Genomic DNA, 17047 nt, shown 5'->3' with positions numbered 1-17047 from the left:
CTGGATTACCTTGCTGCTTTAACCTTGAGTGGCTTCACAAGGACCACAAAGAATCCCCTCCACTGAATAACAATAAGGACGGCAATTTTTGCTCCTCACTTCTCCAAACTATGGGGTTTGTTTTATCTTTTCCAAGCTTTTTCTGTGGCTCAGAGAATTTGGTTGTTCCCTACAGCAATATTTTCATGCTGGTACTAAGCTGGGACTAAGGTGCTCTGCTGAGGAACTGAAGAGTAACTGAAAAGCTGGTCCTGCTCTTATCTCAGATTAGTTTAAAAACTCCTGCTGCCCCTTACATAGAATTAGTTGTGCAGTTAGAAGGTTACATGATGAGTTGACTCATCCAGTAAAAAAAAAAAGCTGAACATTAAAGCTAATTTTTATTGGATCAGCCAACAAAACTGATTTCACTTTGCAGCTGCAGGATTGCTGCATCTGAGGGAAGGGTGGAGAATGGCTCGCTCCTCCTACTGTAAGTTAGCTATCAGATCAGTTTTCCTCTAATGTGAAGCTGTATCTGAGGGCTACCAGCATTTTGGCTTATTTACTGAACTGGGCAACTGTCATGCTTTGGCCAAATGTCTTCCTTCGCATCGTGGCTGTTTTCTTAAAATAGAACTATACAAGTTAAACACACTCTTCTGTCTCTCGGTGAATGCAGGATACATAAATGAATAAAAGAGTATAACCATTTTTAATGTTTTCATAATTTGAACTGGAATGCAGATTATGTACATGGACAGATTCTTTAAATCATCACATTGTGTAAATATTTGTTTTTCTTTTAAATTAGAAATCCATCTGTCAGTGTGAACACAACACATGCGGAGAGACATGTGATCGGTGTTGTCCTGGTTTTAACCAAAAGCCTTGGCATGCTGGCACCTTCCTGGTTAAGCACGAATGTGAACGTAAGTTGAAAGCAGTACAAAAGAGAAATTTTATTGCAGCTGCTGGTGAAAACTGAAATTGGGTTCTACATGATTTTGTTATTAATTTTATTTCTAACCACATGTTCATGAAGAATTAACAGAAAAATTACATGTAGAATTGTAGTTTTATTTAACTCAGAACATTTTATTGTAACGTGCTGATATTGGTGGAATACTGTATTAAAAAATCATTTCAAGTGGTTTAGTTTTTATAATTATGGTCATCTTATCTTGATAAAATAAGAGGATGGTATCCCGATAACTAAAAATCTTTTTACAGATTTTTCAATAAATTAAAATTTAATGGCATTATTTTTATATAAATGGCACTTTCATATATTAGCCTTGCTGAAACAAAATATTTTTACATGGTCAAAATGAATCTGAGTTTCTGAGTTTAATGGAAAAAACAATGTATCGAGTTTTCCAACATGGAAAGAAAACATAGCTTGAAATACCTCCTTCTCACAGGGTGGGAATTGCATTTTCAGGTTTATTGTAGTAAGGATAGTCATAATTGAACTTGAACATCTTACTCCCAAAGGTCACATAACATTAGATTTCTGAACATAATAAAATTCAGTGCTCCATTACATGTGAGTGCTTATTCAATTGTAGGATGGCAGCTATAGTTTTACCATGAGTGGTTAAAAATAAATAAAAAGAAGCAGATATCCCCATATTAAAAGTAGTAATTGCTTATTTGTGTCCTGTAAACTTTGGTTACAGAGATCTTTGTTTCAGTAGGGACTGTGTCTGCACTGGGAATACATTCTGGAATGAAATCAGGGAACATTTGTTTTCATGTTTAATTTTTGAGACACACTTCTTATGGCCTGTTCAACCCTCAGTGAATTGTACTTTCATGGTGGAAGCAGTTCCCTGGGATCTGGTTCAGATGTGAAGAGAATGACTCCCTACAATGTTGATGAGCTTTGAATTTCTCTTTATGTGGAAATGAATGTTTTAATACCACAGGGGGAGAAAGGGTGAGAGCTACCTCATTTTCACAGCAGCAGTTTATTAGATTAGCTCTCCTGCGTGCAGACCTGAAACCTAGGATTTCAAATCTGAACTTCTAAAGAAGTTATAAGATTTGGAATCCTTTTGTTCTGACCCAGTTCTTATATGCATATGCGCAAATCAAGTGGTTTTAGGATGTCTCTCAACTTTCATAGAAATTATTTTAATTTACTCATACCGTTCTGCTGCCTTCTTTATAATTCCTTTTGTATTTTAAATTAGCTGGCTCTTTCGTGAACCATATGTGTGTGCAACCAACAAAAGGTTTCTGGACTATCAATTTAAACAGAAAAAAAACATTAAAAAACCTCACAAAGAACATAATTAGGGTATATCGGTCAACTTCCATACTCTCCCAGACAAAACATTGAGAAAAAAAATACAATATACAGAATTCCAAGCTTTGTTTGTGATGGCCCATGTTACTTTTCTCAGCTGAAGTAGTAAATTAATGCTTAGATGTGCTGTTGGTGACAATGGATGCAGCACCAATGCTAAAACATTGACCAGCTCTTTTTAATACCTTAGTAACAGTGTGGCATCTCCAGCCAGAGAGTATTTGCTAACGCAGTTCCTTCTCTTTTAGCATGCAATTGTCATGGGAAGACTGAGGAGTGTTACTATGACCAGGATGTTGCAAACAGAAATCAGAGTTTGAACATTCATGGAGAATACATTGGGGGTGGAGTGTGTGTGAATTGTACAAGCCACACTGGCGGCATTAACTGCGAGACCTGCATTGACGGTTACTTCAGACCTAAAGGGGTAAATGCATGATCTGTTGTCACTTCACTGTAAAGCTCAGTGTTCAAACCATTGCTTCAGCATGGGGAGTTAAGTTATTAAAAAGAGATGACACAGTTAGGACTGCCATTTTATGATGGTTAACTTCTAATTCTGACAGTGTAGCAGTTGCTTTTCACAGCTGGAAATCTATAAAGTCAACACTCACAGAAATAGGAAAGTGAATTGTGTTGATATGAAGAAATACACTTGAGGTCAGGGCCCCCAGCTAGTATTTCAATTTAATTTAAAGAAGGATGTGGTCCTGTAAACAGAACTTTTGCCTCAATAATGAATTTCAAGATTAGTTATCACAGATCAAAAAAATATTGCTGTATGTGATATCTGAGAAAAAAAAGTCTGTAATTTTTATTTTTAAATGCAATGTAGAATTAATAACCACTGAAATTCTATAGTGTCTCATGAATGCCTTTCATTTTCAGTGCAGTGGGAATTATTTTTTGTGTTTGTTTCATCATGTAAGGCAGTATTTTCATCTAAGTTGAAGCTGTTAGAAGATGAATCTTTTATTAGTTGTATTGCCAATATGGGCTGTGCCTGTGCTTTAGACAGCTGCACTATTAGTTTGTGCTTAAATTCCTGATCTTTTGTCTGTATGGTTTCAGTTGGGTAAATCATGGCCTTTAGTCTGATTGGTGTTCTATCTTCAAATGCAGAAAACATCAGCAAATAACAATAATTACATTCTGCCTGATATACTGGTTTTAGCCTTAGAGCTTGAGAAAAGGAGTACTGATCTCTTCAACAGCAGGGCACTTGCTAGGTATTTTCCTCTGAATCAGGTTATCATCCAGCTGATTGGGATTTTACATATGTATGTGTTTGTGTGTATAGTGTATCCACAGTATGTATATATACCAAGTTCATGCAGAACTTCTAGTTTATATTCCCAGTGTGATATTAGACCAAGGTTTAACTTTGGTTGAGGTAACCTTTCCAAAACCAAAAAGAAATTCTTCCAATGTCTAATGTTCATTTTTCTTCACTTATCCTTTTTTGTTCAGTTACTAACTTTAATTAGTTTTTTGAACCATGTTGACCAGAATAACTGAATTATTTGTCAATATTACTTTAGGTAGTGAATGCTTAAAATCTATTTCATTATATTTATTGATATTAATTGTACAAGGGTCTTATTTATTTCTACACCTGTTTTTTAAGTTGAGAACATAGTTGTGTCTAAATAACTTAAATGTTTCTGAATAAAAATAAAAATTTAACTTTAATAGAATCACAGAATCATTTAGGTTGGAAAAGACCTTTAAAATCATCAGTTACATCCATTAACCTAACACTGCCAAGTCCACCACTAAACGATGTCCTTAAGTGCCACATCTACACATCTTTTAAATACCTTCAGGGATGGTGGTTCAACCATTCCCTGGGCAGCCTGTTCCAATGCTTGACAATCTGTTTGGTGAAGAAATTTTTCCTAATATCAAATCTAAACCTCCCCTGGTGCAACTTCAGGCAATTTCCTCTCATCCTAAATTGCATGGGCTAAGCTTGGCAACCATCTCATTTATGTTAAAGTGCAAGCTACCTACACAGAAGTAATTCTTTCCTATTTTTTGTTTAAGAAGTAAATAAAAGCTTCCAATTATTAAAGGTAAGATTTTTATTTTGTAATCTATTTTTATAGGTATTGCCAGATAGCCCAGATCCATGCCAGCCGTGTTCATGTGATCCAAATGGGTCTTTACATGACGCCTGTGTCAAAGATGAGAAACATGCAGAAGGAGGTAAGATCCCTAAAAGACAGTGATATTAAAGAATAAGTTCAGCAATGATCAGAGGAAAAGCTGAATCACATTTGTGATATCTCTTTAAAAAAATCATATGTTTTTTATGTTTACTCATCACCTGCATTCTTAGGAAATTCAGATTTTAAATTCCCAAATTTGTGAGATTTCTTTCAGATTCATGGCTTGCAAACTTGTGTATGTTTGGATGAGTACTCCCCATAGAATATAGTGGAGAATTTTGGCTTTAGAGAGCTTTCTTCTTTTACAGCAAAGATTAAAACTAGTACAACCATAATGTTTTAATGTCTTTTCCTCTCTAAGCATATTTCCATTTGAAACCTAGAAAAAAAAAACTTTGAAAGGTGTCGTGTTTATGTGCTACCTATTATTATAGTTAGGATTGCAAGCTGTTCACCATAGCTCTGTAAAAGCTATCTTCAAATAGAGAATGAACTGTTTCCTTGTGCTTTGGAAACAGTGGATTGTCATATTTTTTCTGATTCTTTTGTTGACAAACTTCTGAAAATACTGTAGGAAGGTAACAAAACTCAAGAGTTCTTAAGAGATGTTTTAATGGGGCTAATTGCAATCTATTGACAAAAGATACTGTAGCAATCTTTTTTGAAGTAGAGATCAATGGAACATAAAAGCAGCATAGCAGAGATGCAAATACAGGATCCAGAGGTGTAAAACCTGATGTAATCATGTACTGATTACATCAGTTCAGTGAAATGGTACTGATTAACTGTCATAGTGGTGTATATGGGGACCTTGGCTGGCTGCAACTGCCTACCCAGCCACTCTCTTACTGCCATTCTCTGTAGGACAGGGGGAGAAAATAAGATGAAGCATCTTATGAGATGAAGTAAAAACCAGGAGATTGCTTGCCAGTTATCATCATGGGCAAAACAACTTGACTTGGGGTAAATTAATGCAACTTATTGCCAATTTAAATACATTCATATAGTGACAAACAAAAACAAAAATTAAAAATAATGCCGCCTCCTCCTTTGACACTGCTTTCTCCTTGCACTTTTCTCTGACTGCAGCGTGGATCTTTCCCACTGGCTGCTGTCCTTCAGGGAAAGTCTGCTCCACCATGGGTTTGCCATGGGACGCAGTTCCTTTGGGTAATATCCACCTGTTCTTCATGGGGTCTCTGCAGGCTGCAGTGTGGATATCTGCTCCAGCATGGTCTCCTCTAGGGGCTAGAGAGAATCTCTGCTCTGGCACCTGGAGCACCTCCTCCCCTTCCTTCTTTGACCTTCCCTGACCCACCTGGCTGAGGGGCTCAGCTGTGCCCTGTGGTGGGCCTGGTGGAACTGGCTGGAGCCACATGGGGCAGCCCTGGCCGCTCCTCACAGAGGCCGCGCTGCAGCCTCCCTGAGTACAGCCCATCACACAAACTGATAGGAGAGGCAGTAGAAGCAGCAGAGAGGATGAATGCAAAGGCTGGGAAAAGCACAGCAAGACAGTGTGATGCCTGTACCAAACCTGTGCGTGAGAGTGTACAGGTTACAGATGACAGACTTAACAAAGAAGCCGCTCAGACTCTTAAATGGAACAACTTTTATTCAAGCATTTGCCACTACTAGCATTCAGTGCTTTTGTAAAATAGAGGCTATGGTTTTGAGATGGAAGAATGATTAATTCAAAGAAATGCAACATCCTGCTTGAGTGATAAGCAGCTGCTTGGTCTCTCTGATCCTGTCTGTTGCTGCTGTGGTCCTCCTTTGCACACCTTCTGTGCTGGCCACTGGTGCAGGTCATTCTGCGGGAGCCTGGCAGCTGAAAGGCAGTTACCAGGTTGTCAGCTCTTCTCTCAGCGGAAGAGAGAATCAAAAAGCTAAAGACATTTTTTCCATCTTGTTTGGTTGTCAGTAATAGTGTCATTAGGAGCTCTCATAGTGTTTTATTCTTGCCTTGGAGCATTCAACAGATCTAAACCATCTCATAGTTGCTTTCTAAATCTGCTGACGCTTCCAGAATCTTGTTGCGTGGTTACTGTGCTTTACCACCTTGCTTCATGTATCTCCTCCTGCCTTTTTAATCCCCCGATCTTCTTTCTGGTAAATTCTTCTCCTGCCTCTTTTCTTGACCTCGCTAGGAAGAGAATAAAGCTCCTGTTTGGATCCTTCCTTTCCTTTCTTGCTTTTTCTCTGTTGTCTTCGTCCATCTAATCTAAAGATCATTAACTGTGTCTTTCTAATAAATCAAGAAATGTGTCATACCACCATCTTGAAGATAAAATATCCAAAATCAGATTATCTCTCTCTGTTTTGCCTCCTTTTACTTTCATTGGCAAGCAGCCAGTCCTGCTCATCTAGCCCCAGGCATTCAAACAAGTTTCAGATCTCAGCCGTTCTTCTAGTCTGAAGAACCACATATTTATCTTATTTGATTTACCTATTTTGAGACCACAAGAACAAAACTAAGTCAGCTCTACACACAACTGGGCTTTGTAGCTGTTCTACCTACGATGGTCCTGTTCTTTGCTTCCTGTTTTTCTGTTTATTTGCTTTTCTGTGCTAAATGAGGTTCCAACAGATTAGGAAAACTGTTCACTTCTTGCACGTTATGTTTGATTATAGTGTTTGGGCCAGTGGGCCAGATTTGTGATTTTAAAGTCTTATTCAACAGGAAAGACACAATAATGCTAGTTGAAATTAAAAGCCTTTTAAATATTTGAGGAAAGGGTTTTGTGGTGATGGAAGAGGTGGTGTTAGAATCAAGAGCAGGTCTGGATATAATTTTTAGCATGAAACTACCCTAAAAGCAGATCACTTTTAACCTTTTTTTTCACCTCAAATTTGTATTCAATACCCTGATAAAATTCTTTTTACTGTACACTGCTCACCTGGGGCAGCAGTTGGGTTTGAAGCACTGGGGAGCCTACATAAAGGAAAGGCTGGAAAGCATGATCTGACTGAACAAATCTATCTATTCACCTGTAAACCATACTAAATACACACCGGGTAGGTTGAAATACATCTCAGAGTTTGCTGGCTGGTTGTTTAAGGAGAAATTGCTTGCTTGGTGTAAGATGGGAATATGCTTCTTAAACGTGTGGTAAGCAAATGAGTCGGGAAGATTAAAAACATTAAATTAAAATGGAAATATGATAATAAGGAAAATCACTGGGGATATAAAGTCACTGTGAACAGTTCTAAAGGAAAATAAAGCTGGAGGCTGTGTGCTTGAATACTGTAGGTAAGCAACAATTAAAATGGAAAATTGTAGCAAATACCGTAATAACTAGTACATTGATGAAGTGGAACAGGAGGATTTAAAATACTGCATCCTGCAGTGATCATCAGGTTTCAGGAGATATGAAAAGGACACGAAGGAGTTGCTTTATAATTGACCAGCCATTGTTTCAGAAGTATTTTTCTATATTAAGCATGTATAAGTTCCATTTTTATCAGGCTGGTATAACTTTGTCCTCACATGTTTCACTCGGCATTCTGAAGTGAAATATTATTATTCTAGCTTTTATGGTATATTTTTGGTTTTGAATCTTTCATAGCAATGTTATATGATGTGTTCATGAGCAATATAGAAAAGAAGGAGCCAGAAACTTATAAATCGTAGTATGTTTGCAAACCGTGGTATTCATAAAATCAACTGATGAAAATGTCTCTGGGTTTTGTAACCGGCAGGCAGTAGGTTTAAAACTTATCAACCTATGTCCAATCCGTACTATTAATAGGTAAGCTTGACCATTGCTGATACTGTGTTCACTTGCAATTGTCCATACAGAAATGAAGGTGGAACCTATACATTCAGAACTACTTTGCACTCCAGTAATTAGGCTTCCTCAGTGTATCAGTACTCTTGTTTCAAGCTGTAGCGGCTAGATTTTAACAAATAGACATTTTACTTGGCTTTTAAGCACCTGCAAGAGCTGTGAGGTTTGGAAACTGACATTTGTGACTCAGTCTTCACTGCATGCTATCATGCAGTCAAGTTTTTTCCCTATTGCCTCTTTATGTACAATATAATCCAAATGACAAATGTCTATTTTTGCTGAAAAACGTTCTCAGACATTTTAGGCTTCATAGTACTTTGCTCAGCAAGCAGTCCCACTGACTTCCATGAGATCATTTTCGGAATTTATACACTGTTGAACGGCAGTGAAAATGGCAGAAGCCAGTCCCTGGGGTTGCAGGTTTTTTCAAAGGTCTGGTGTGTGCTTTTGCATGTATTTTATTTTTGCGCAGTTTTGAAAGACTGGTAGGCTGGGAGAAAACTAACCGATAAAACTTTGTATTTCAAGATGACTCATCCTCTAGGATGAACTTTCAAAGCCTCTGTACACTCACAGATAGGGCAGAAACAAAAAATTTTTAGGCAGAAAACAGGGAATAACAGCTTCAACAAATAAAGCCCCATTCAAACAAGGCCTGTGAAGCGACAGACCAAAAGCAAAAGGTGATCTGCTGAAGTGTTAGTTCATTACAACAACAGCAACAGGCAGACCTGAAACATCTGCCCTACATCAAAATGTAATTGGGCTGTTGACATAGTGCACGCTGCATATGCACTACAGAAGCCTAGTCAAAAATAACCAGTGGGACGCTGACAGGAATTTACATACTGTGTAATACAGTGAGAGCCTGGATGTTGCAAGTGCTGTAAATGAAAGAAGGCATTGAGCCAAACAAAATCTACAGACTAACCATATCAACAAGCATAACAGTTGGAAGAATATATGACAGCAGTGCCTATGCTGCCTTCTCTCTGTTGTGGACCATGAGGTCTCTTGATAGATGGTAGGCTGAAGGTTATCCGCTATTGCATATACTACATAAGGAAGGGCATTGCTGGGCTGGTGACAGTGGGGTTTCCAATCCTGGTCTGTCTTTCTCAACTGCAGAGAAAGAGCAGGAGAAAGGAAGGTTCTTGATGAGGAACTGAAAAAATGGACCGACTGGGCAGTGGAGGAGAGCCTATACATTTAAATGAGAGTTTGGGAGTTGTTCCATGCTGAGACATTTAATTGAATTTGAGTTTGCTGAGACTTGACTCATGATAACTAAGAATGAGTTCCTGAAGCTTTCAAATAAGACTGGCTCACTTCTAAAGAGTTAAACTTGCCTCTGTCTTTTACTGTTGAACCCTGGTGTACAGCAGGGTGTTTTCATCTAGAAGGAACAGAAGTTTCTCTCGTAAAACAAGATTGTTCAGCTAGGAAGCATTGACCCAGATCACAAAAGAGCCTGTGGCTTGCTGTGCTGTGGGGCCTCACCCGTGGCTATTTGAGAGGAGGGTAGCTCTGAAATCTGAGAATCAGTTGGGCCACAAGCATCAAAACCCATGGAGCACATGGTTTCATGATAGTAAGTAACAGAGATTTCATGCACTGAAGTTCTGTATATAATTAGGACAGATCAGGAAGGTGACAGTCAATATGATGTGCTACAGGAGATCAAAGAGACTCCAAGATTAGAGAAGACAGACTGAATTTCATCTCTGTTTAGATTAACAGAGAATATAATTTAAAACACCTGTAGGTCTCTGCTTCTTCAAACTTCTAGTTAGAGAAACTATCAAAAGCTCTGGATTTGTGCATCAGGAGCTTGTTTAAAACTCTCTCAGAGGGCAGTCAACTTCAACTTTCTTGTAGGAATGAGAAGGCCTTCCTGAAAAAAAACTCTCAAAACAAGGTAACCTTTAAAAAGAATATCAGAATGAATAGCCCAAGACTGCTAATGGCAAGTATAGGGTTTATGTACTGCATATTAGACATGCAGAGAAGATGCATTCTTTTAGTGCAAAATTATTCAAGCAATGCAATTAAGTTACGAAAAAAAATCTCTATTAAACAATAAAAAAGAAGCTCCCTGAAAAAGCAGAAGTTATATCCAATGAAAGGTAATAGAAAAGGACATACATTGTGACAGATCCTGGAAAGTCATACTCTTAGTAACATACACACGTATTTTAAGAAATAATTTGCTAAATGCTCAAATTTTGCTAAGTACTACTACAGATAAATCAGAATCAAAAAGACAGCTAGAGATTCAAATTCAGTAGAAGTTAAATATGGTTAAGGTGTAATGAAGTTATAACCAGAGATCTCAAGAAAAAAAAAGACACAGCAGAAAAGCTAGATTATTTCTTTGTATCAGTGAATATAAGAGCTTAGGGAATTTCCCACTCGCGAGTCTTTGTTCATGGGAACAAGTTAGAAGAGCCATCTCAAACAGAAGTGACAGGTGTAGAGCAGGCTGATAAATGAAGAATAAAAATTCATCAGGCATATGTCATATTTATCCATGGCATTTGGATGTAGTGGAAAATGAAGTTGCTTGAAGTGTTAATTATAGTTTATAATACTTTTCTAAACTTACATTAATGCTACATAAATAGAACCTGCTTATCCAATTTGTAAAAGAAAGGGAGAGGGTTTTGAGAAATTAAAATCAGAAGGTTTGGTTTCTTTACCAAGCAAATCAGTAGAATTACAGTAAGTGATTTATATCTTTTCTGAACTGTGGCAAAAATGGGCAAAAACCAAGATCATTTTTTTGCAGAGGACATGTGCCTTGTGAATCTCTTTGAAGGATTCAATGAACATGTGAACAAAGGCTCATTTGATTAATATTATATTTTGATTTTCAAAAAGTTTTGACAAGATCATTCACCAAAGACCACAAAAGGCAGTGTAATACAATAAAGAAGAAAGGTTCTTTCATGGATTAGTACTTGGTTAAAAGAATAAATGGACCGTTTTCACAGTGGTGATCAATATGAACAGCTGAAAATATTCATATTTAACCTGGAAAAGGGATGAGTAGGAGGGTGACAAAGTTAGCAAGTACAAAACCTTTCAGCATAGAGAAATTAAAGAACTGCAAAATGTTCAAAAAGATCTCAAGATAATCAGTGGCTGGATAGTAAAATAACCGATGCATTTCTGTAACAATTAAAGGAAAGGTAGAACACAGAGAAAAGTAGTTCTACTTGTACAGTGATTACAGCAATATCTGAATTAGGCACTATCAGTTGTGAAGCAACTCTGAGAATTATCTTGGACTGTGCCCTGAATGTATCAGCTCAATGCTGGCTCAGCAGTAGTCCAAAAGGTCAACAGAGCCTTAGGAAATATTACTGATGTTTAAAAAACAAGCCTGAAAAAAATCATCAAACCATTTATAGGTCTACACTATGCACTCTTTTCCGCTTAAATAATTTATTAGAAATGGAAACAGTGCAGAGAAGGACAATAGAGATTTTCAGCCATGCAAAGCAGTTTCTGTATAAAGAGATATTAAATGCGCTTAGGAGTTTTTGACATATGAAATAAAAATGTCATACAGGATATGATAGAGGTATATTAAAATCACGGATGACATGGAGAAAATGAGTAGGGAATGGTTACTTGCTGTTTTCTATGATACGAAAATTAGAGGGCAATAAATAGAGGTTTAACACTGTATGTTCTTTCACACTACACATGGCTAAATGTGGAACTGCTAGGGAGCTTTATGGATTCTGAAAGTAAATGCATGTTCAAAGGTGCTTAGGTGAATTAATGGAAGATAAGTTTTTCAGGGACTGTTGGATGCAAGAAAGTAGGGATAAGTTTCAGTTTAGAAGATCTCAGATATGCAGATTTCTAGAAGCTCAGTATTCAGATTGCTATATATTTGCTCCATCCTTGCATGTTTTATTCTCGCCTCTCTCAGACAGGATGCTGAGTTAAATAGACATGATGGTCTGGCCCACAGTAAACACCCGTATGTTACACCTCCCAAAGGTGTTGCTTTGCATTCCCTTAACACACATACCTGATAATAATAATAATGATAAATCAAATACGTCTCATGTTTTCTTCCTCTTCCCATAGATATGTTGCCTGGTTTCTGTCACTGCAAGACTGGTTATGCAGGAGAGAGCTGTAACAGATGTGCCTTGGGTTACACAGGGTATCCCGAGTGCCTGCCCTGCAACTGCTCGGTGAAAGGCAGTGTGAATGCTGACCCTTGCATTGGTCCCTGCATCTGCAAGGTATGGATGTCAGATTCTTCTGAGCCATCGGAAGATACTAGTGATATTGAAAGATTACAGATAACGGTCTTCTATCATATGATAGCATTCCACTGTCCTTCCTAGCTGTGTTAGTATCTATGTTAGCCTCTTCTCACAGAACACTTGTTCTTGGTCCTGTAAAGTCTTAGATTATCTTGTGTAATCTCAGTACTCACTGTAATTAACATAGGTACCTAGGACCCTGCTGCCAGTCATGCAAGTCCTTAGAATGTGATGAAGGGATATTTAAGAAGCCTGTTAATCATTTGTTTCGAGCTCCCGTTTTCATCTACTCAGAATCTATATGTTTAAAGTATTGTGGGCTCTAAAACTAACCTGTAATGTGACCTCAAAAGAAGAAATTAAGTGAACTGATGATATGTTAAAACAAACAAAAAAGTTGTCTTTCAGGAGCTGTCATTAAGGATATCATTCTCTCTTCTTGCTAAGTTCCAAACTGAGAGCGTTTGGTATGACTGTTTAGAAATCTCTAACATTTAAAAAAGATAATCCATCCTTTCTGTAGGATGAATTTCTTAATTTCTAGGAAGAAAATTCAAGAATTTTTCTGTGTGCCATCATGTACCTCCAGCAAATTATATATTGATAGTATATGGAATAAAAAAAAATTAAAACATGCATCCATTTCTAATAAAATACCTACTGACCAGTAATGCTTTCAAAATGGTGGTGCTCTGTAAGTCATAGTTTAGTAAGTAAACCATGAATACGCCCAAAGGGCAACTTACTGTACTGTGGGTCAGTTTTTCTGTGTCATACTTCTGGGATTTTCCATCCAGCGTTTAATTAACAGAATTAGTCACAAATGTGAATTTAAAAAGCCTTACATTACATCCTTATATACAAGAATGTACAAAAAATAATTCAGTCTATCTGCATGCACACATAAAGCTCTGATGTGACAACTGAACAGCGCTGAAATCTGCTCAGAAAATTAACCTTTTCTTCACTTTATGTAACAGCCACATGCTCTCTATCAGAAATAAGATCAATCCATATCACAGTTCTAATTCCTTAACTATCAAGTCTAGAAGATCAGAAAAGGGGTTCTTTTGCTATATTCTGACTTGAAAGGGAGCTTTGATGAACGTGTCACGTGCTATATACAAGACAACCACTGCTTAATTATTTTTATTATTATTACATTATTTGTGTAGTGCTGAACTGACCTGTTAGTACCGTCAGACCAAAATGAACAAGAATAGAATAGAGATAATTGTTCCTAACCCAGAGAATTCTCACTACATACGCATTTTCCTTGATGTTCATCCTTTGTCTCCTTTCTGCTCCTCTAATCTCTTTTTAAATGCTTGTAGGGGGAAAATTATACTCTTTGCAGATAGCTGAGATACAGATACGTACACACATCTGTTTTCACTAGCAATCTTCAAATTCAAGTCAAAGCAGATTATGGTCAAAGGGACACTGAAATCATCAGATTAGTTATGCTCCACATGAAGAATAAAGTGGGATGTCTGGACAAGTTAATAGCAGGTCTTAGGAAATATGCTTCCCTTCTTTTAATCACATATTTCAATTACATATGATGAGCTGTAAATTTACTAAAGAGAGTTTTCTTGTAAAGGAAATTGACTGCTGAAGAACAGTTCTAACTGTAAGCAGCAAAATGCAACAAAGTGGGTATTAGTTTGATCTTTACCATATCAAGCAGAGTAAACTAAAGTACAGAAATGGGAGGGACGAGTGTAGATGCTTGTTTTTTCACTAATCTCAGAGAGCTTTCTGAAGGTATATGTTCAGTCTCACATTTACATAATTTAAAACTGGACTGAACACAATATTCAGAAATAAATGAGGCTGTAGAAACATTGCTTCATCAGCTGGAGGATAGGTTAGATCTCCTTTCCAACTTCAGCTTCTATATATCTATTATTTAGCGAATTTGCTGACCACTCAATAGAATTACACAGGTTTTACTCACCAATTACATGTTTGTGACTGCAGAGTAGGGCAGCTTTTCATTTCAACACATACTTTTGCTTTGCGGCTCCTTTATTTTCCCCTTCCTACTCTGCACACACTAAGTACATCAGCAAAGTCTGAAACTTTTGGGACCAGTGTTCATAATTCTAGTTTCTAGAATTGTGCATGAGAGCATTTACATGCCTGTGAGCTCCCAAACATTACCCACATTGTTTTTCATATGAAGCATGAGTAGCTTGATGATTTCACCATACCTTTGGCAATAATATGCCTTGATTAATCCTGAGATTGCTAGTGAAAATGTAAAAATACCATTCTTGAAATTAAGGAGATGTTGGAGTTAAAAGTAACTGCCTGGTAGCATTGAGTTGTATTAAAGAGATTTTTGGTTTGTTGAACAGGTTCTATATGATGTTGAGGGGAACACGAATACAGCACAGCAACAGAGACAGAGCAAAGATATTTTGCTAAACATGTTACTGTATAATTAGTGGTGAAAACCTATTTACATTTTCATTTTATCTCATCGATTACCTGTCCTTACCCCTTTCCCCTCATTGTTCCAATTTTCTTTTAATCCGCTTGTGCTGTCCTTTCTCCCCATACTTCCACATGCTTTGCCCTGCTTTTTCCATCCTTCCTAGATCTTAAACAGGAGGCCATCAAATGGATTTTGGTGAATTTACTTCAGAGCTGTGTATTTCAAGCAATTATAGACTACACAGTGTGGGCAGGCTTTCTATAATGTGTTCATTCTTTGTTGACATAGAGCCAACAATCCTGTGTGCATACAATAGAGCACTGTCTCCAGGATTAAAGAGACTGTATAGAACGCTTCTGAAAGTGAAAGAATATTATGGGCTATCTTGGGAAAAATACTGAATTACTAAGCCAGTAACACAGCATGAGCCTTTTGCAGTGTACTCCTTATAGAAAAGCTAGCTTTATCTTTGCCTATAGGACAAATTGGTTTATTGTGTAAGGCAGCAGGACTTAATGCACAACACGAGCTTTCTCTGAAAAATGAAATTGCCAAATGCTAATAGAATTCTTCATGTGTGTTTAGTGCCTGGCTTTCTGTGGTGGGAGAGTCTGTAAACCTGACTGCATGGCCGGCAAACATATGTAGTTATGGAAAGAGGAAATGCAGCCCTTTTAACACTTGGATTTAGCCTGAATTCAGCTATTAATGATAGACCAATGAAAAACAAGTATGCTGAATGATTAGTACAACTACTACTATATACCTGTAGTTTGCATCAGTTGGGCATCCACAGGTTTTATCAGCCATACTTTCAAACTACAGTCGAGGCTGTAACATTGTGCCAATACTTCCTTCCCCTCCAAGACTCTTAAGTATAAAGGAGGTAAATCAGATTAGTCCCTGAAATTAAGTATGTCCATTCATGCAGAAGAAAACTTAAAAATCTTACAATGTTCATATTCTATGTCCTGTTATTTACATGCAGCCATAGTGATTTTTATTATGTAGAGTATTTGCTACTGGTACTCACAAATAAGAATAGTCTTTCCTATGAACGTCTTTACAGTCCTGCATTTATACTCTTCTGCAGAGTATAAAGCTGGTGATCTCAAGTTCTATCCATGACAACTGAAATAATATTCTAATGTGCATTTCCAGGAACATGTTGAAGGTGAAAACTGTGATCTTTGCAAACCAGGTTTCTTCAATCTGCAGCAAAATAATCCCAAAGGCTGTGAGGAATGTTTCTGCTCTGGGAAAACAAACATCTGCACACACTCTCATCTTACCTACGGAAGTGTAAGAAAAATTGTACCATATCAGTACATGTCACTGGTTTTGTGGTTTTGTGTTTTGTCACTATCTATTGCCACCAGACAGTCACTGGACTGCATCTGATTATAAAGTCATGCATGTTCTTTTATGCCCCGTATATTTTTCAACTATCCAGAAGAAAATGCTTATAAGCTTTCTTTTCATTGTGAGAAAGTTTTGAAAAAGTACGGTTAAACAGTTAAAAGTGCAGAAGTTATAACAGTAAAAAATGAAGCCATGTGCCTAAACACGGTCCCGAAATATGCATGTCTAGTCAGTCTTGAGTTTAATGCAACATATCCATAGGGCAACCTCTTTTACAGGTCATTATTAAATTTCTGGACCTGAAATAATGAAGAGTTTTGAAACATTAAACGTACAACATCTTATATAAGAAAAAGGGATGCCTTGCAGGGGGCATTTTGGGTGAATTTCTTTTGTGTACTGCATTCCTAGCCGAGGGTGTGAAAGGGAGATGAACCTACTTACTGTTCTTTGTGCTGTAGAAAAATATCTTTAGCCTGCAAATATACTCTAAACTTTAAGTTAGTTCTCAAAGCTCAGACGCTGATTCCACTGTAATGGATGTATGCTACATATTCATGTCTTAGATCAAGTTTGGGAAATGTATTCCAGGTCTGCTAGCTCCTGGTTTTGGCTGTATTGGTATGCTGGAAGTCTGCAAGTAAAATCATATATGCCTAGTGTGCTCATTTACATGCCAGCATCTGGAAAATTTTCTGTCC

General features: G+C 37.3%; 1 protein-coding gene across 1 annotated transcript in view; it reads left to right on the top strand.

Moving 5' to 3' along the window:
- The window catches only part of LAMA2 (laminin subunit alpha 2), a 377271-nt gene that overhangs the window by 149275 nt on the left and 210949 nt on the right, over positions 1-17047 (top strand). Inside the window, exons 7-11 of the mRNA XM_055714667.1 lie at positions 794-911; positions 2542-2720; positions 4402-4501; positions 12357-12517; positions 16146-16286. Of these exons, the coding sequence (XP_055570642.1) occupies positions 794-911; positions 2542-2720; positions 4402-4501; positions 12357-12517; positions 16146-16286 (699 nt within the window). The remainder of the gene's footprint in view (positions 1-793; positions 912-2541; positions 2721-4401; positions 4502-12356; positions 12518-16145; positions 16287-17047) is intronic.

The sequence above is a fragment of the Falco cherrug genome, chromosome 6 (assembly GCF_023634085.1).
Source record: "Falco cherrug isolate bFalChe1 chromosome 6, bFalChe1.pri, whole genome shotgun sequence".
In the NCBI taxonomy this organism is placed as follows: Eukaryota; Metazoa; Chordata; class Aves; order Falconiformes; family Falconidae; genus Falco; species Falco cherrug.
This window is presented reverse-complemented; position numbering and strand designations above follow the sequence as displayed.